The 19,029-nt window shown below is 53.0% G+C and overlaps 2 protein-coding genes across 4 annotated transcripts in view; one reads left to right on the forward strand and one right to left on the reverse strand.

Annotated features, from left to right (window-relative positions):
• Positions 1-129: 129 nt before the first annotated feature.
• Positions 130-18,453, forward strand: PYGB (glycogen phosphorylase B). 2 transcript variants are annotated; one of them, XM_062571362.1, is made up of 21 exons: positions 130-423; positions 1,384-1,485; positions 3,374-3,452; positions 4,567-4,670; positions 6,125-6,256; positions 8,653-8,764; positions 9,887-9,969; positions 10,479-10,622; positions 10,978-11,070; positions 11,184-11,330; positions 11,461-11,624; positions 11,995-12,109; positions 12,853-12,954; positions 13,079-13,226; positions 13,517-13,575; positions 13,910-14,051; positions 14,404-14,611; positions 15,054-15,188; positions 15,342-15,408; positions 15,644-15,799; positions 16,630-18,453. In XM_062571362.1, exons 1-20 carry the CDS (start codon positions 181-183, stop codon positions 15,794-15,796), a joined length of 2,532 nt encoding a protein of 843 aa, XP_062427346.1. In that variant the 5' UTR covers positions 130-180; the 3' UTR covers positions 15,797-15,799; positions 16,630-18,453. The 2 variants fall into 2 exon arrangements, with proteins under 2 accessions (XP_062427346.1, XP_062427347.1); XM_062571363.1 differs by having other exon boundaries at positions 17,257-18,453.
• ABHD12 (abhydrolase domain containing 12, lysophospholipase) overlaps positions 17,188-19,029 on the reverse strand; it is a 40,389-nt gene continuing 38,547 nt past the window's right edge. For both annotated transcript variants that reach the window (XM_062571364.1, XM_062571365.1), the window contains exon 13: positions 17,188-19,026. In XM_062571364.1, the coding sequence (XP_062427348.1) occupies positions 18,987-19,026 (40 nt within the window). In that variant the 3' untranslated portion in view covers positions 17,188-18,986. The remainder of the gene's footprint in view (positions 19,027-19,029) is intronic.

Consider the following 19,029-nt stretch of genomic DNA (forward strand, 5'->3'; position numbering starts at 1 on the left):
CCCTCCGCCCGCCCCGGCCATCCCAGTGCTCCCACTGCAGCGGGGCGGGCGCTGCGCCCGCTCCCTCACAGCGGCCGCCCCGCGCCGCGGCGCCGCCTCAGCGCGCAGGCGCGGCGGTGCCACCGCCGCCGGTGCCGGTGCCGGCTGCGGCAGAGCCGGGCGGGCGGCGGCGGCGCGGCCATGGCGGCGCCGCGGAGCGATGGCGAGCGGCGGAAGCAGATCAGCGTGCGGGGCCTGGCGGGGCTGGGCGACGTGGCCGAGGTGCGCAAGAGCTTCAACCGGCACCTCCACTTCACGCTGGTCAAGGACCGCAACGTGGCCACCCCCCGCGACTACTACTTCGCGCTGGCACACGCGGTGCGCGACCACCTCGTGGGGCGCTGGATCCGCACGCAGCAGCACTACTACGAGAAGGACCCCAAGGTGGGCGACCCCCCCCCCCCCGCCCCGGGCACCCCCTTCGGGCCCTCGCCCACGCGTAAACCCGCCCCGCCCGCGGGAGGCGCCCTGCAGCCCCCGGGAGGGCGCGGGCGGCCCCCAGGACGCGCTGCTGTCCGGGCTCCGCCATCGCCTAAAACCGCGACCGTCGTCGCTCCGGTCAGACCCGTTTTAGCACCCGCCGGGGCTGAACATCTTCCCTCTGCAGAGCCGCCCCCGCTGGAGCTGCCGAGGCCGTTGCCCGCATCCAGCCGGAGGGGAAAACTCCCGGCCCTCGGTGCCGGAGTACCGAAGTGCCCCGCGCTGCCTTCGCCCGTCCCTCGCCTCCTCTGCAGCTGGTGACCTGGCTCAATTATCGTCGGGCAGCTCCAGAAGCGCGATAGCAGCCTTGGAAAATCGTTAGCAGGAGGCCTGGCCTGAAGCCCGACCAAGCACACAAGGGGCTGGAGGCACTCTCTTGCCTTCGGCTGGCACGGGATCAGCTCGAGCTGCATGGGAGAAAATATTAAAAGCCCCACTGTAAGCATCACTTGGACCAAGTGCCCCAGCAGCTTGACCATGTTTAAATGTACTGTTTGGCATCCCAGATAATTCTTGCCCTAAGTTAATTAGGGAAACACTTAACGGGCAACAAGATTTTCCTATAGAAGGCTGTTGGCAGGGAGATGCGCAGCAAAGGGTTGGCCAGCATCCCGTGCTACCAGCCTTCTGACAAACAAGCTGTGGTACGTGTTGCTCAGGAACCGGCGTAAAGGGCCCATTTAAGAAGACATCCCTCTTCAGGAAAGCTCTGAAGTCTACCTGTTTTGGTTTTTTTTTCTTTGATTTTTTATTTTTAAGTGACTTCGGTGACAATATTTGGTGCAGCAAGCGATGAGCAGGCCTCCTACGAGTGTTTGAAATGAACGGTGTGTAATTTAGTGCTGTTTTGCTTTGCCTCCCCAGCGTATTTATTACCTGTCCCTGGAGTTCTACATGGGACGCACCCTGCAGAACACGATGGTGAACCTGGGCTTGCAGAACGCTTGTGACGAAGCCATTTACCAGGTGAATTCTTATCCTGCCCCTCTTCCCCCCTTCCCCCTGAAGATTTAGGTAGAATTTTCCACGTGAAAGGCTGAGTATCTTTATTTCTCAGGGCTTACTCCTAATGATGTTTTATTCTGACTAAACGAAACAAGGCTTGGCTCTGTTACTGTTTTTCATTTCCCAAAAGAGAGAATAGGGAAACTTTGGGCTGCCTTGAGAGTTACAGTTTTCTCAAGCCACGTTTTTCCTGTAGTGGCTGGGTTTCACATCTGGAAAACAACTCCTAGTGTCCAACATGACTAGGGAATCCCAAGGTGCAGACAGCTTTCCATCACTATGAGGAGAAATGATGGCTTATCTCTGAAGATGTAATCTGATGAGGGAGGCTGAGCAAGAAAAGAAAACTGGAGCACAAAGACACCAAACTACAGTTTATGCATGCATGTACACAGGACTCTGCAGGAGCACTGGCAGATAAAAATATATCACTAAGAAGGAAGAAGGGGAAAAATGGTTTCCCTAAAATAAAAAGGCATTGGATGAGTTCAAACTGGAAAAATCGCAGATGCTGCTAAGTAGCACTAAGTCAATCAGAAATGCAAAGCCATGTTTACTCAGGCTTGCAGTCATCTCTGCAGCAGGACAGTGATCTTTGTGACAGGCTATGTTGGGGCTTTCTTACGCCAGATCTTTGTGCCCTCCCTCCCCTGCCTTGGCTTGATCCATATTATGCTGTCTAGCAAAGCTGGGCTCTGTCACCATCTCTTGGAATGATTTGCTGTGATTGCTGATGAAATTTCTTGGCTAGTACTTACCTTGCCAAGGGATGCAAAGGATTTCCCAAAGGGGGACCCAACACTTCTCTCTCTAAGGTATCACACATCAGAGTTTCATTCAGGGAAGATCTTCAAGTCCCCTTGTGAGGTGTTTTCATTGTACTGATCTGGCCAGAGCTGTCAACGAAGGCTTCCCTCACTGTAGTCTCTGATATTTGGAGCTCATGATGGCAAGTGACCAGCTCAGATGGGAGGTCTTATATCCAGCATGATTTAGTGACAGAGAATTTGCCTCGATTTTAGCAACCCCTGTCACTCTGTGCATGAGGCTTTCCTGGCTCATGATTGAACACAGCTGCAGCACTGGGAGAGAGGTTTGGGGAGCAACTGTGGCATCTGCCTGACTCCCTGTTGCTCACCTTCATGCCAATGTGAGAAACTGCTGTCGTTTGAGAGGTAGCATCTCTTGACTCCTGAAAACTTGCTGCTGGCATGCAACCTCAAAGTGGATGCAGCCCTTGAAGAGCTTGCTAGCATTTGGGCTGGAGAACAGGTTGCCCAAGAGATACAGAAGATGAGACAACCACACTCCTCCATGGATTCCAGTCAAGGAGCTCTGCTGCAGAGTGGTTATGATGTGGGAGGACATAGAGTGTAACAGCAATACTTGCAAGAAGAAGCTGCAAACATGGCTGTAACATTCCTCAAGGCTTAAGTGGATGTAAAGAGAAGAGTGGTGCACTTAAGCAGGCAGGATTCTGCAGTTTCTTTTGTGCTGACTGGCCATTTGCCATCCTTTTTCCAGTCTGCGTTCAATGGACGGACCTTGCAACTTGAAGGACTGCCAGAAGACAACTGTTTTGTTTGATGTCTCTAAGGAAACCTCCCAGTTTAAGGGAAGGTGACGTTTGATGATGAACTAGATCATTTTTCAAGTAATTAGGCTGCCTGGTGATGGGAGACTGGTAAGATGTGGAGGAGTCAGGGCAGAGGAAGCCCCATGTACTTTTTTATTTTATGTGGGATGGGTTGTTTTGGAATTTGAGTTTGCCCTCCTCGGAGAGCAGCCTCATAGCATGGGAGGAGTGAGATACTGACAGTGTATTCTGCTGTGGTTATTTCCCCAATAGCTGGGTTTGGACTTGGAGGAACTGGAGGAAATTGAAGAAGATGCTGGGCTGGGAAACGGAGGCCTGGGCCGCTTGGCAGGTAATACAGGGAGAGGGGAGCCCTGTGCTCATGCCAACTGGACAGGGACCAAGGGCAGCCTGGCAGGAAGGCTCTGTACTTATGCCCTCCTTGTGAGCATGTTGCATGTTCGTTCCAACCCCCGTCCACCCTCTGCTCCATGACTCACCCCCTGCACCTGGGAGTGCCTGCTGCAGCAGGATAACATGTAGGCCATAACCCACACCTATCCCAGCCAACGTCCACCACACAGCTGTACAGCGTGGTGTCGTCTGCATTCTCCCAGCTAGTCAGAAATTATCCCCCCCCCCCAAAGTCTAAATGAGAGCATCCAGGAGATGCATCCGTGCCTAACTGAAGCATGACAAGCTGGGATGTGGCTGAAAAATCTCTCACTTCCCTGAGGCACACAAATAACTCTCATGTAGACAAAATGTTGGCTGCTATTTTAATTTGCCTATTGCATAGGGGAACAAGGGAACAAGGCCTCTCTGACACAGTGGAAATGCCAGGGCTAACCTTTACTAGGGCTGCTCTGGAATGATGATTGGAAAGGCTTGCTTTGAAAGAGTTGATGGTAAAGGAGTTGGTGGTACAGCCAGTCAGGTTCAGAAGTGCTGCTTTATCTGATGTACAGGCTTAGACCAAGGTGTGGGTTTCTCAGACAAATTTAGAAGAGCTCGTGCTGCAGCAAGGCTGCATTTGCATCCATTTCAGTCATGCTTAACTTGAGTTGTTGATAACCCTGCAGCTGTCCTGGTTTCCACTAATGCAGGCCCTGCTATCCACAACTGCTTGCACAGGGAAGGTTGTCACAGCTGCACCTTCATCACCCAGAGCTGTGGGTGCCCCAGACTCCCCTGGCATTGGCCTGGTGCTAATCCCTCCCTTGCAACTGCCTGCAGTTCCTGTCCTTGTTGCTAAAAACTTTGGGGTGTTTGTGGCAGCTCAGCATGATGTACACTGGGACCATACTGCAGGCTGACCCTTCCTACACACAGATTTTCTCTGAGTAATAAGAGTTTTCAGCAGCATTGGTTGTGGTGGCTCCTCACCCCCATGCACAGTGTGCTGTAGAGGTCTCATGAGCTGGGCGTGAGGTTCCTCACATTGTGATCCTGCTCTGCTTTTCCAGCTTGCTTCCTGGACTCCATGGCCACGTTGGGGCTGGCAGCGTATGGTTACGGCATCCGCTATGAATTTGGTATCTTCAATCAGAAGATTGTCGATGGCTGGCAGGTATATTGACAAACCAAAGTCACCCCTTCCCTTTCCAGTCCATGCTGAGATGGTCACCTCTGTTTGTGGACAAGGCCTGGCTCAAAAAGTGGCTTGGCAGCGCTGTGGTGACTTGGGCTGTTTATAAAGCTGGTTATTTTAGCCCATCACCTGTGGTGCCAAACAGGCTGTTACTACCTGTGCTGACCCCAAGGCTGTAACCGCCTCAGCAAGGAGAAATGCCGAGGACCTCTGGGCACGCTTGTACAGCAGGCTCACGCCCAGGGGCACGTGCAACCACCACTGCCCACAGCTGACTACCTCAGCACAGTGGTTTGTGAGCTCTGCCTACGTGACGCAGCTGCAACCCGAGTCCCCCTGCCCGAGACTCCGCAGCATGGATGTGACAACCTGAGAGTCCCGTCTGACCTGGGCATGAGTGTGCACGAAGTCAGGGTAAAGATGGCAACATCACTGAACAGCTATTGGAGGTGTCTGCGTTGAGGATGAATGGAAACACAATGGGATAAATGAATGTGCCTGGGGTGCTGCTGCTCCTGTATATTCCCCAGGACAGTAGCAGCAGGAGCTTAAACAGGGACTCTGCTGTAGCCTAATCTTAGTGTTTTGTAAGTAAAATTAGGATAAGTAACTGCCCCAGATGACAGCTATCCAAAGTGTATGTCTGGAAATAACTTCCCTTGGGAGACCTGTGTTGCTTATGTACGTAAAGGACCCTTTTCCCCCTTAAAATAACACTGCATAAATCAGTGCAGATGAGGTGTTTCTGTTTTTTTTTTTTTTTTTTTTTTTTTTCTTCCTTTCCCACAAAGAAGATGCAGTGCTGGGCTCTGTAAATGGTGTAAATTTTCAGCTGACATGCTGAAAAGCAGCCCCTGCAATTGCCTCGATGTTAATTTAAAAAGAATGTGAGTGGTCACACTGGGTTATATCTCAGGCCTGCCCCGCTCCTATCAGAAAAATGCCTGTGGACACAGAGCATTCTTTTTGAGTGCCTCAGCCCCTCTGGCTTCTGGTGCACGTCACCCTTGATTGCACTGCTGAATTCCTTTTTCACTCCTCTTACTGCTGTTATAGGCAGAGAGGAGCAGTTAGCAAGACCTCGATTACAGAAGATGGTTTGTGGCCAGGAACAGCAGTGGTGGGCTTCCAGGAAACCACATCCCACACATCTCACCGTCACCACCAAACTGGCTGCAAACCGCTTGAGACGCACTGAGTGCGGGCGTCCGTGCAATTCATGGGGATAGTTTAAACCAGTGCAGCTCTGCCAAGCCAATGTAAGAGGCTGTTGTATGTAGTCATCCCTGTTTTGGAAAGCCCAAAGGCCTGTGCATCTTCAAAGTCAGCTTTCTAAGGCTTTGCTTTTAAGCTGTGACTCTCTCCAGAAAGGCCTCGTTTAGCCTTCACTTGGAGATACAAGCCTTCCCTTGAATTATGCTTGCCTCTTTCAGGTGGAGGAGGCTGATGACTGGTTGCGCTATGGCAATCCCTGGGAGAAAGCTCGCCCGGAGTATATGCTTCCTGTGCACTTCTACGGCCGAGTGGATCACACACCTGAGGGTGTGAAGTGGATTGATACTCAGGTACAAAGATCACCTCTAGTGTTGGGCTTGGGAAGGACAGTATAGGAGAGTGTGGAGAGGGAGAGTCTCCTCCCATGCTAGTTGGCGTCAAACTCTGCTTTTCTCCCAGATTGGCAAGACTGACTCTGCTCCGTTTGTGATTTTGTGCTTGTCATCTTTAGCTGCAGCAGAATCTGAGGAAAAAAAATAAATATTTAGTCACAGCTGTGACTTCAGATCCTCGTTCTCTACTGATTTCTGGGGTGCAATCTCACATCCTTGGGTGGAATTAAAACCTAATTTACATGGGCAGAAAACTGTATTCCTAGCAGCTGAATTAGGCACCTTCCACAAGGATCCTCGCTACCCCTTGCTCAAACCCAGTAATTTTGCAGGTCACTCTGCAGCTGCTGCTGCTGTGGGTAGAGATTCATATCTTGGGGTAGCCATGGAGCAGTCTGGGTGCTTAACTCCTGTCACTGGAGCAAGTTGCTCTCTTTCCTAGAGCAGCCTGATCGGCAGAGTACTGACAGGGGAGGCTCACAACACAGATTCATGTTCCCAGTCTCTCTGGAGGCCTTGTGTTGTGCCAACGTTTAGAGCAAACGCTTCACTACATAATAAATGTATTCCAGGCTTACAGCTGAGGGAGGCAGGCTTTAAATAGGCACAGATTTACTAAGACGACTGAAGATATGTTGGCCTTTCCTCTCTAACCACTACCTAGGGGAAGAAAGGACTATATGAGTTTCTGTTAGATTTAGTGACACAGCCCAGCCTTGTTCCCACATTGGCCAAGGATTGCTCAGCCTGTTAGGCCAGTTTTGTCCATCTCAGGAACGCACAGCCGTAAAGCCAAGCTGGTCTCTTCAGTGCCCACAGCTCTCCCAAGAGCTGAGCCCTGTTACAGAGCCCCCTTGGCCTGTTCAGAAAAGAAAGAAACCAGATCCATTTCCAGGGACCTTGCTTGTGAGAGGCAGCATGGTGACCTAGACCGTTCTCAGGATACATGTAGTTCTGGCAGGTTAGTGGGGCACTGTGCCAGAGGCCTCTGGGGAAGCAGCTGTCCACATGGGGAATGAGTGCCTTTGTCTCTCAGGCTGCAGGGATCCCAAGCTGTACACTGAGAAACACTGCTTCCTACAAGAAAGGGAGTTTTCAGCCAGTGTCCTTGTAGGAAACAAGCTGGAAGGGCTCAAAAAAAGCCAAAGAAACAATGTCCAAATATAGCATCGTTCTGTTTATGTGATGTGTGCCCCGGGCCTGTGGCTCAGACAGGGGCGGGCTTGCATTCCTTCCACGTCCGGAGCTGGTAATATTAGCTTTTAGAGCCTGAGCTCTTGCTAATTTTCCCCTGAGGGGAGGTGTTGATGCCGGCACAAAAAGACTCTTAGGGGCTGATGCACTGATCTGCCCAGATTTCCCCTGCCCCATAAGCACAGGTCCCTCTGTTCTCTCTCGCCTCTCATGTTGTTACGTGGGGAAATCTGTGGTAGTGATGCCAATACATACTGACTTGTTCAGGAGGAGCTAGCTCCTGTTGCCTGTGTCAGCTCAAGCTTTTTGTACACAAGTCTTCAGCCCCTTCCTTCTGGGGCTGAGGTCAGGGCACCTCGCCTTGCTGCCCAGCAGATCTGAAGGCAAGTGAATATTGGTACAGCAGCAAACTGGAGCGTGCAAGCTCAGAAACCCACCCTTGCCTTGCCTGGCTAACACAGTCAGAGCTGGGCATCCCGCTGTTATTCTCGGCAGCAGTAAGCCATCCTTTAAGCTCGAGGATTAAACATCAGCTACAGACTGCACCAGTGTTTTTGCACTTGTGTTCAGTTCAGGCCATATTGGAGGTCTTGGCAGATTTAGTCAAGTCAGGTTCGTCATATGTTTAATGAAGTTCTTGGGTGAATCGCTCTGGGAGTGGTGCTGGGGCAGTAGAGTTTAGTCCTGAGAGGCTGCAGAGGGCTAATGAGTAGTATTCAGCCTGCAGAATCTCTCCTGGATGGAAACACAAAGGTTACAGCTGTCCTGTGACCTTGGCTCTTCTCCAGCAGAGACAGAATTGCAATGGCCAGTTGAGGATGTTTGCAATGCTCTGATGAATAATTTAAGAGGTACTCCAATCGGTATAGGTTGCTCAGCAACTTGATTGCAACTCTGCTACCTTTTGTTGGTGGGCTCTTAACTCCTGTTTGTCAGTAAAGCTCCAAACAGCTCCGGTCCCTTGGCCAGAAGATGCTAGACGTGCCCACGGTCTAGCAGGAGAGTCTGCGAACCTCAGCAGGTGTGTTTTAGTGCAGATGGGATCTTTACCGCAGCCAGGAATTGCCTGTTCTCTGGTTTCCTCCATGCTTTGAGTCTCTTTCCTACCTTCTCTGACTATGAGACATTGCTTATCAGAGGGCAATGTTGTCCTTTTGCAGGTTGTCCTTGCTATGCCTTACGATACACCGGTGCCAGGATATAAGAACAACACTGTGAACACCATGAGGCTGTGGTCTGCGAAGGCGCCTAATGACTTTAACCTCCAGGAATGTAAGGGCTCTCTGCTGCCTCTTTTCTGGCCAGTGGACTTCTGGGCTGGGGCATGGTTGCTTCTGTGTACACAGTGGCTGGCACAGCACCTCCCATCTGGCCAGCTTCATCCATAACACCTGGATGTTGCCAAAACACTACTGTGCATGCATCCATGCCTCCAAAGCTCCCATGCACCAGGACACCTATCTGTCCTCCTCCATTCCTGTCATGCCTGTCTCACCCTTGAAACCTGCCCTGTGCCTTCCCTGAGTGCCAGACCATCCCTGAGTGCCAGACCATCTGCCAGTGTGTTTTCCATATAAGCAAATGAGCTGCAAACCCACAGTTGCCATCAAGGGTTGTTTCCATGTAGCTTCATCCCTTGGTGCTGATGTAAATGGCAGTGCACCCCACCTTACTCTCCCTCACTGCTGATTTCCTTTGAGTCCATGTGTGAGCCGTTCTGTGGACTGTAGAGCATTTCTCAGGCTCTAAGTGTAGTAATGAAGAGCAGATGTAGGGCAACTAACATAAAGCTCAACACTAGGCCATTACCAAAGGGAGAAGTTTTAGACAAAATTGATTTGAGTTGTTGTTTTGTACTTGGAAGCACCAAGATATGTGTGTTGAAACAGCTGCCAAGAGAACTCCTGTGGGATACTTAGGACGAGGGCTGCTGGCTTTCAAATCCTCATAATGCCTCCTCAGTTCTTCACTGATGACTGTGAGCTGAGTTTTGGGTGGGCCTTTTGTACTCCTCAGGAACTGTCAGTAAACCTAGTCTTTTTGCTTCTTAGGCCAGATGACTGGTTTACTCACTTCCTTTTTTTTGCCTTCTCTGGCTTCCATCTGTCTTCTGCTTCTATCTGTTCTTCCCGATCTGTATGTCTTGAGAAACTGCATGGTGATGTGCTATTCTCATATCCAGTCTCCTGTTTCTCCTGGTGCTTTCCCACTTGAACATTCACATTCATATTTCATTAATACTAGCTTTAATGTTCCCACTAAAAGTCTCTGCAGTCATGGCTAGGAGGCTGTGAGGGCCTTTGGCTCAGGAACCGTACAAGAGAGTGTGTCTGGCACCTGCCTGAATTTCTATATAGCTGTTGCAGTCCTGTGTGTACTTCTCCCATGCTGCAGTCAATGTGGGTGACTACATCCAGGCGGTGTTGGACAGAAACCTGGCAGAAAACATCTCCAGAGTCCTGTACCCGAATGATAATGTGAGTAGTCACTCACACATGCCTTCTTGCCTCTTTTTCCTGCTGCTTGGGATCTTCCTCCCTGTCATTTTATTGCTGGTGTGCCTGGACACCACACTGGCTATTGGGGGGAGTCCAAAAGCCTTAGTCGAAAAACCCTGCAGGGGTCTTGCAGAGAGGGAGGTAGCTGTGCAAGTCTGTGCAAGTTGCAGCAATGTGGCAGATTCTGTTGCCCTCTGGAGGCACCTGAGACCAGGCAGCTACATCTTGGATGAGCAGCGCCAGCCCCTGGAGCTGTGCTGCTCCTGGCCCACGTTTGGAATTTCAAGCCCCTGTCCCTGGTCCGGTCCCTACAGCTGCTGCCCCATGAGATGCAGCACGAGGAACATGCACAGTAGCCCTGATGAGGCGCTGAACATGTAAGGCCTGGTGGGAAAACCGTCAGAGTGGGCAGGAGCATCTCTAGAGGGTTGGCTGCCAGCTGGGGACGGCAGCTGCTGCGCTGATGGCTGCGCATCCTCCCCCTGCAGTTCTTCGAAGGCAAAGAGCTGCGGCTGAAACAGGAGTATTTCGTGGTGGCTGCTACCCTCCAAGATATTATCCGCCGCTTCAAGTCTTCCAAATTTGGTTGCCGAGATCCTGTAAGAACATGCTTTGAAACCTTCCCGGACAAGGTGAGTTTGTGGGCCAAGAAGGGCTGGGGGCTTGGGCTAGACCTGCCTATCATTAGGGAGAGCAGGATGCTCAGGACCAAGCAGCGTATACAAAGATCCTAGTAATTTGGGTTGGAAAACAGGTGATCTCTGGGTTCCTCTTCCCAGGAGAAAATTTGCAATTTGGAGCAAAACTTGCAAAGATTGAAGAGCTCCGTTCCTGAGAGCTCTCTCTATTGCTAGGGTGGATGGTGGGTTGTGAGCCAGGAGAACAGACTTGGGGCTGAGCCCCACCCTGTCCCCCATGGATGCTGTGCTAGGACACTGTCAGAGTCTCGTTAGTGCCAGATCTAAGCCTGGCATGTCTATGTTGCAGGTAGCTATTCAGCTAAATGACACCCACCCAGCCCTTGCCATCCCAGAGCTCATGCGGATCCTGGTGGACATGGAGAAAGTGGATTGGGACAAGGTCAGCAGAGCTGTGAGATGCGCTCCAGACCTTCCGGGGCCACCTGTCCTCACACAGGGTTTTCTTTTCCCTCCTGAGCTAAGTGCACACGTTAATCTACTGTCTCTACACAGGCCTGGGAAATCACAAAACGGACCTGTGCATACACCAACCACACCGTACTGCCTGAAGCCCTGGAGCGCTGGCCAGTCTCCATGTTTGAAAAGCTGCTGCCGCGTCACCTAGAGATCATTTATGCCCTCAACCAAAGACATCTGGACGTAAGGGCCTGGACTGGTCACAGTGTGTGGGGAGCCTGGGGGCTGATGTAGCTGTCCTTGGGATGGGAATGTTCCCAGGTTCTACAGCTGGGCCACTAACGTCCCTTTCTCTCTGTCTGTATCCTGACAGCATGTGGCAGCTCTCTATCCAGGGGATGTTGACCGTCTCAGGAGGATGTCGGTGATCGAGGAAGGGGACTGCAAGCGCATCAATATGGCGCACCTCTGTGTGATCGGCTCCCATGCTGTGAACGGTGTGGCCCGTATCCACTCTGACATTGTGAAGAACTCAGTGTGAGTTGGGGGATGCCCAAGGCGTGCACACACCTCTCCTCTGCACTTTGCTGGCAGGTCTAGGGGTCTGGCCAGGGTGTTTGGGTATCAAGGTGTGCTTTGGTTGTACTGCTGCGCATGACAGGCTGGGGACACTGCCTCATTCGAGTGCATGCAGGGTCTAACTCCAGTCCTTTCGGAGTTTGTGAAACCCTAGTCCTTAGGGCTGGCAGAGGAGTTGAGAGGCAACACTGAGAGTTTGGAGTAGTATAGAGAGATCAGCAGAGATTGCCCTGAGCCAGGAGCACAAGTAGGGGAAGCTGGGCACAGCTGACGTCCTGGGTTGTGGAGAGGCCTGGTTCAGAGTGGCTCCTGCTCCCCGATGTTCCAGATTCAAGGATTTCTGTGAGCTGGGGCCAGAGAAGTTCCAAAACAAGACGAATGGGATCACACCGAGGCGCTGGCTCCTGCTGTGCAACCCAGGACTAGCCGATGTTATTGCTGAGGTGAGTTGCAAGCGTGGGCTCTTCCTGCTGTTTGCTTCTGCTTGTCTCTTCATGTCAGTCTGAGCAGAGCCCAAGACTAACTCCTGGCAGCTGTGAGTGAGCACAGACAGGTGGTAGGAGCAGACCTATTGCACCTGTTGATGTAAGACTGGTTGAGCTTTAAAGTCAATGATGAAGGATTGGCCAAAGAATTGCAGAAATTTGGGCCTGTTTCTGTCCCCTCAAAGTGTCTACAAACAACCTGTCAGGCAGTACCACACTGTGGAAATGAGTGTCCACGGAGGCATCCGACTTCACAGACGAAAAAGGGCTCCCTCAGAACTCCAACCTCAGCCTTGTCTCCTTCATGAGCCAGGCCCTGGAGGACCAGCTTTTGCTCCGTACTGAGATATGCAGTGGCTGAATAATGTCCTGCAATTAAAAGTATTTTTAAGCTCTGACCTTCAGGTCTTCCAGCTACCAGGAAGCCCTAGTACATGTACAAACATCCTTCCTCTAAAATTCTTTGAGGAAAAGGGACTTCTTTCGGTTTTTGCATGTGTCCTTTTTGGCCTGTACCTCTGAGCTCCCATGTAACACAGAGCAGTAACCTCACCAAAAGCAGCTGTGTGCCTTTTCCTGTCCAAAGTGTCTCTTCATCCACTTTCCAGTGCGATCATGGCACCTCTGTCAGGGAAGCACAGCTGTGGACTGAGTGAGAAGACTTACAGGTGGGACATTCCTCTCTTGGTTTGTTCCTTTAGAAAATTGGAGAAGGCTTTATCACGGATCTGAGCCAACTGAAGAAGCTACTGAATTTCATCAATAACGAGACTTTTATCAGGGATGTGGCGAAAGTTAAACAGGTAACATGGTTTGGGGGGTTGGGGAGAAAGGTAAAGTCACCCAGGAACATCCTCGCGGTGAACACTCGTGTCTGATACAACGCCTAGGAGCCCATGCCTGCTTCTCATCAGGTTTCCTTGGCAGGAGAACAAGCTGAAGTTCTCAGCCTACTTGGAGGAGCAGTACAAGGTCAAGATCAACCCTTCCTCTATGTTCGACATTCAGGTGAAGCGAATCCATGAGTACAAGCGCCAACTGCTGAACTGCCTGCATGCTATCACCCTCTACAACCGTAAGTCCTGCCTCTGGCTGCTTGATCAAGGGACACTCTCCGACAGTCCCTCATTGCCAGGGTGATGCCACGTTGTATGCCAGCGGGTGGTGCAGAGGGGTGCATCTCTCCAGCTAAGGGCTTCTGAGCCTGGCTCTGTCCTCCTGTCTTGAGGAGCTTCTCTCCAGGAGGAAGACAGTGTGCCTGAAAGGTCACACAGAACTCTAAAGAAAAGCTCTCATCTCTGATGAGAGCAGTAAGCTTTGCCCAGTTTATCATCACTTTGGTGACATGAATCTCTGCTCTTTCAGGCATCAGAAGTGACCCATCCAAATCCTTTGTACCCAGGACTATCATGATTGGAGGAAAGGTAAAACACGTCCCAGACTCGATGCACGCGCAGCTCAGTGAGGGTGCGGGGAAGGTACTGTCCCATTCCTGGAGCTTTGCTGGGCTCACTGTGGGTTAGCCACCATATTTTGTGCTGAGTGGCTCTTCAGGAAACAGCTTCATGGACTAATTGGACCAAACAAGGCCCCATCATTCCCTCCCTGTGGCTCAGGACTTCCCATTAAAGCTTTTCTGCTGACTCATGTGTACAGCAGAGATGAGGCCTAGATTCTCCCTGCCGTGAGGATCTGCTCTGGCACCTCTCATGTTCTCCCTTCCTTAAAAGCCTTCACTCTTTCTGAGCTGTTCTTCAGGCGGCCCCTGGCTACCACATGGCCAAGATGATCATCAAACTCATCACATCCATTGGTGAGGTTGTCAACAGTGATCCATATGTGGGGGACAGACTCAAGGTCATCTTCCTAGAGAACTATCGGGTATCCTTGGCTGAGAAAGGTATGTCTGGTCTCATGTGAGTACACATCATGAGCTGAGCATGTCCTGGCTAGGCCCAAAAGCTGGCTGGTCTGAGAGGCTGTCATGGCAGGTCACCTGGCCCTCCCCAGGGAGGACCTGAGGGCTGCAGAGTGCTGCACAGGGCAGGAGACTAGCTTCACACGGAAGGGATGGCAGCTGCATGAGGTTGCGGCAGAGCTGGGCCTGGGTTTGTGCCTGGCTCTGTGAGCTCTGTGGTCTGAAGCTGATGAGTTAGCAAGGCCCCTAGCAGGTGCCCAGAGCTGTTTTGCTGACCTGGGGCCCACGTGGTGGTATGCTGAGGGCTAACTCCCACCTCTCTTGCACCTGGCAGTGATCCCAGCAGCTGATCTCTCCCAGCAAATCTCCACAGCTGGCACAGAGGCCTCAGGCACTGGCAACATGAAGTTCATGCTGAACGGGGCCCTCACCATCGGCACCATGGATGGGGCCAATGTGGAGATGGCCGAGGAGGCAGGCGAAGAAAACCTCTTCATCTTCGGCATGCGGGTGGAGGATGTGGAGGCCCTGGATCGCCGCGGGTTGGTGCTGGGAAGAGGGCAGCATGTGCTGGGGCCCGTCGGATGGGGATGCAGGGCTGAGCTCTGCCAGGGTGAGCTGCAGGCTCTTAGGGGAACTCCCTTGGGGCAGGTGTAAGCAAGGGGCCGGTCTGCACTGGGTCGTTTTGTGGACATCCAGTCGAGGATCCGGTCCAGGCAGCTCAGCCAGAGTGCAGTGGGTATGAGTGGGACGGGAATCTGGGTGCAGAGCACTTCTGGCGCTGTGGCAGGCCTTGGAGCAGCTAGCAGAGTGCTTTGATGGACGCAGGCCCTCGGGAACGAGACCCCTCGCGGAGGGAGCCTGCGGCAGCCTTTCCTGCCCTAGCAGAGACGCGCGTGCCCACGGGCGCTGCGCTCTGTGGACGCTGGGCCCTGGGGCAGAGGGTACATCCCTACATCCTGTCTCTGCCTTCTCTGGGCACAGGTACAACGCACGGGAGTACTACGACCGCCTGCCAGAGCTGCGGCAGGCTATTGACCAGATCAGCAGTGGCTTCTTCTCCCCTCGAGACCCTGGTTGCTTCAGGGACGTTGTCAACATGCTCATGTACCACGACAGGTAAGTCCCGGCAAGCAGCCAGCCCGGGAGAGGGGTGTCCCAGCCTGCCACACGTGACCTGGGCCCTGCCATCCACGGGAAGATGTCTGTGCTGGCAGCCTGGCATCGTACGGTGGGCAAACAACCAGCCTCACTCTGCCTGTTGGGTTTCAGGTTTAAGGTTTTCGCTGACTACGAAGCCTACGTTAAATGCCAGGGCCAAGTGGACCAGCTGTTCATGGTAAGAGCTCCAGGGGTGGGGTCCTGGGCTGGGGTGGCTGAGGCAGGAGAGTGGGGAGGAGCTGGGCTGAACTTGCTCCGGCAGAGCCCACCGCTGTGCTGTGGGGCACAGCAAGGCCCCATATGCCTCTTTGGTACCGCCATGCCCTGGCGTTTGCTGGTGCCCTGCGAGGCGGAGAGCCTGGGCAGAGCCGGGGGCAAGACTGACTGCTGCCGATTCCCTCTCCTCTTGCCAGGACTCCCGCGAGTGGACTAAGAAAGTCATCAGGAACATCGCGTGCTCGGGCAAGTTCTCCAGTGACCGGACCATCACGGAGTATGCCCGGGAGATCTGGGGCGTGGAGCCATCTGCCGCCCAAATGCCCCCACCCAACGTGCCGCGGGAGTGATGGGTGCGCGGAGGGGAGGACGCCAGGAAGGGTCCCCGGCCTGGGCAGGGGGAGGCCTCGCTGGTGTTTCACTGCCCATTGCGTAGACTTGGCTCTGCAGTACTGAGGCCTTTCGGGAGTTTGGGCGAGGAGGAGGAGGATGGTGCTCTCAGGAGGAGCCCTGGCTGCGAGGGATGGGAGCAGGGCGGTGGGAGAAAGGCCCTTGTATTTAAATGCGTGTATCCACGCTGCATGTGCCATGCAGCGCTTTTAGGGAGCTGAACCACTCCGAGTCTTCCTGTGGCTGGGCTCTGCGCTTGAGAAGCAGCTCTAGCTACGCGCACCCAGCCTTGCCCGCTGCCCGGCCTCGCTCACCCTGCCCCCACAAGCAGATTTAGGCTACGCGGGCTCCCCCCCCCCCCCGCCGTACACCATTGATACCCCCCTCCCCCAGCGAAAGTGGGTCTCCCTGTTAGAGCCGCGGGCGCGCAGGCGAGCAGCTCTGGCGCTTGCGCTCTGCCCCAGCCCGGCCCGCGCGGCGAACGCAGCGGGTGCGCAAAGCGGGCGATGCGTGAATGAAAGCGGCCTGGCTGCTCCGGCGGGCGTTTTAGCAGTTAGATGCGGCGGCGTTAACGGAAACGAGCTCATGCACTGGCACAGCTATGCGCCAGGAGCCCAATAAATCACCACACAGCCGCCACGGAGGAACCAGGCCTGGTTCCTCCTCCCATGCCTCGTTGTTTAAAAAAAAAAAAAAAAAAAAAAAAAAAAAAAAAAACTAAAAGCCCAGTAGCCAAACCACACTGGGGTGTTTTTTTTTTTTTTTTTTTTTTTTTTTTTGTGTGTGTGTTTAGCTCAGCATCCCTAGCCGCGTGCAGTAGGCTGCCCCTTCCTGCTCGTCATGCGCTGCTCGCGCTGCCCTACAGCCGACCCCGCAAGCCCCTCGCCCAGGTGGAGCCACACGTCCCGCTCCATGGCCGGGACACGCTGGCACTTGCGTCGTCCTCGGGGAGACGGCGTTTAACGCCCCGTAGCGCAGCAGTAGACCTCCCCCCCCCCCACCCACTGTGACAGCAACTCATTAAAAAAAAAAAAAAAAAAAAAAAAAAAAAAACACCCTACAACGGGCGTTAGTTTGCTTTCCGCTGTGCTGACTTGCCCGCCTTGCACCTGGGGTGGGGTGGAGGGGTCAGGCACAGCCAGGCCGCCGCCGCGCTGGGCTTTCTCCGCTCTCGCTCCCCGAGCACCATGCTGACACCAGCACAGAGCAGAGCCCAGGCTGTGCTGGGCGTACAGGCTCAGCTAAGGACATAGGGGACTCCCATGCTTGAACCCCTACCAGTTTTCCCCCCCCCTCCCCCCCCCCCCCAAAAAAAAAAAACCCTCTGGCAAAGCAGGTGAAGCCACAATGCTCAGCATTGAACGCTTTTATTAAAACTACACCACTTTTTAAGATAAACATTTCAGTTTAATTTTCCAAGCATCTCAACTGGCCAAATAACTGGACTGGACACGTTGGGATCACCAATGCCAGCAGTTCCCGCGCTGGCCCCTCAGCTCCGTCCCCTGGGAGGAAGGCAGCCAGCCTCTGCCTCAGGCTGCAGCAGGCAAGTTGCACCCCAGTGCCAAATAAGTGTTTCTGTTCCATCAGTGCAATAAATATAAGTGCATCAAACATAATTTCAGTGGCACGGTTAGCTTATAAGTATCATGGGTCAGAAACCCCGGGGATAACCACGCTACAGCAGAAGAATCTCAAGAGCTACCGTCTACTCTGCAACTAGCACAAGCCTGCAGCTACAACTCGGATGCACGCTGAGTGGCTTCCACTACGCCGCGCACCCCGCGTTAGCGAGCAGCGCCTTTGGGCGGCACGACTCGCCTCCAAGCACGAGCAGCGAGACCTACGGCACGCAGTGCGGCCCATGTAGAGCAACGGGGTCGGGGCCCGGTCCCCAGCTGGCCTCTGCAAGACCCTCTGCCATCTCAGCGCAGAGCTCACCGGTGGCGTAGAATGGCCCCCCGCTCCAGTCAAAGTGGTGTGGGGGCGGCCCCAGAGGCTCTCGCTGCAGGAAGACGGCTCTTTTTTTTCCCCCACTTCTGCCTCCTGGAGCAGGAAAACTCAACATAAGGAATTAAAAGGCAGATGGGAGAGGGGGAAATAAAAGCAAGCAAAAAAAAAAAAAAAAAAAAAAAAAAAAAAAGAAAGAAAGAAAGAAAGAAAGAAAAGACTTAGAAGAAAAAGAAAAGAATAAAAAACAAGGCCCTTTTCCGCCCCAAGGAAGCCCAGGTCTGCACGCACACGTGCGGGGAGAGCAGAGCGGAGGACCATCATCCTCCCTGAGGATGCTGTTCACGGAGAGGGGCGATCAGGCAAAAAGCAATCCCATGCTCTCCGGCTTAACCTCCCGAGTTCGCAATTTATCAACAAAAAGTCACTTCAGTCCCAGTCGGGGAGCGTACGTGAAGAAAGGGAGGAGTTTCCAAGAGGACAAACAGGGAATAGGAACGATGTCCAGAAAGAAAAGATGAAAGAGCATTAATATTTTCCATTAGATACATGTTGGAAAAGGAAGGGGGAGATCTTTCATTTTTATTTCCAAATGTGTGCAATTAGCCCAACACTCGCAACACAATGTGACTGAAGAGCTAAATAAAATCACCACTCACTACCCCGATCTTCAGTGCGTTGCGATTACGGCCACGTAGCAAAAAGGAAAGGCTAAACACGTATTTCTTCGAAAGAACAAGCAAGACACCTGTGGTATAGAGACATAGAAAGAGCCATTTGCCTACAGCAAATGAGTCTGTGTGATCCCAAAACAGCAGCAATTTTTAAAGGTGAAAGGAACACCCTTGGTCCTGACACACGTCCCAGGAATGTTTGTCCTCAGCAGCACCACGCCAGACTGACATGGCTCTGTTGTGCCCACATATTTTTGCTTGTTTGGTACCAGCTCCTGGGTTGTTTTCACTCCTCCATCCCTATGGAAACAGAAGCCTGCAACTTCTCGTCTTTCTTCTGTCACCACTGGTGCTGGGAGTCGGGGTTGCCAGAAGGTGCACACTAGGGCCAGCGCAGGAATCCCCAGCCTCCTTCGTGCCAGGGGATGGGAGAATGGCAGACCAACCCACGGGGAGGAGAGGAAAGAAAAGGAGGGAGAGGGAAGGGGAAGAAAGGAAAACCTCCATGCTGCCAAGCAGCCAGTCTTCACTGATGATGCTCGTGTTCAGATTTTCCCAGGAATTCCCTA

Source organism: Rhea pennata, chromosome 3, assembly GCF_028389875.1.
Source record: "Rhea pennata isolate bPtePen1 chromosome 3, bPtePen1.pri, whole genome shotgun sequence".
Classification (NCBI taxonomy): domain Eukaryota; kingdom Metazoa; phylum Chordata; class Aves; order Rheiformes; family Rheidae; genus Rhea; species Rhea pennata.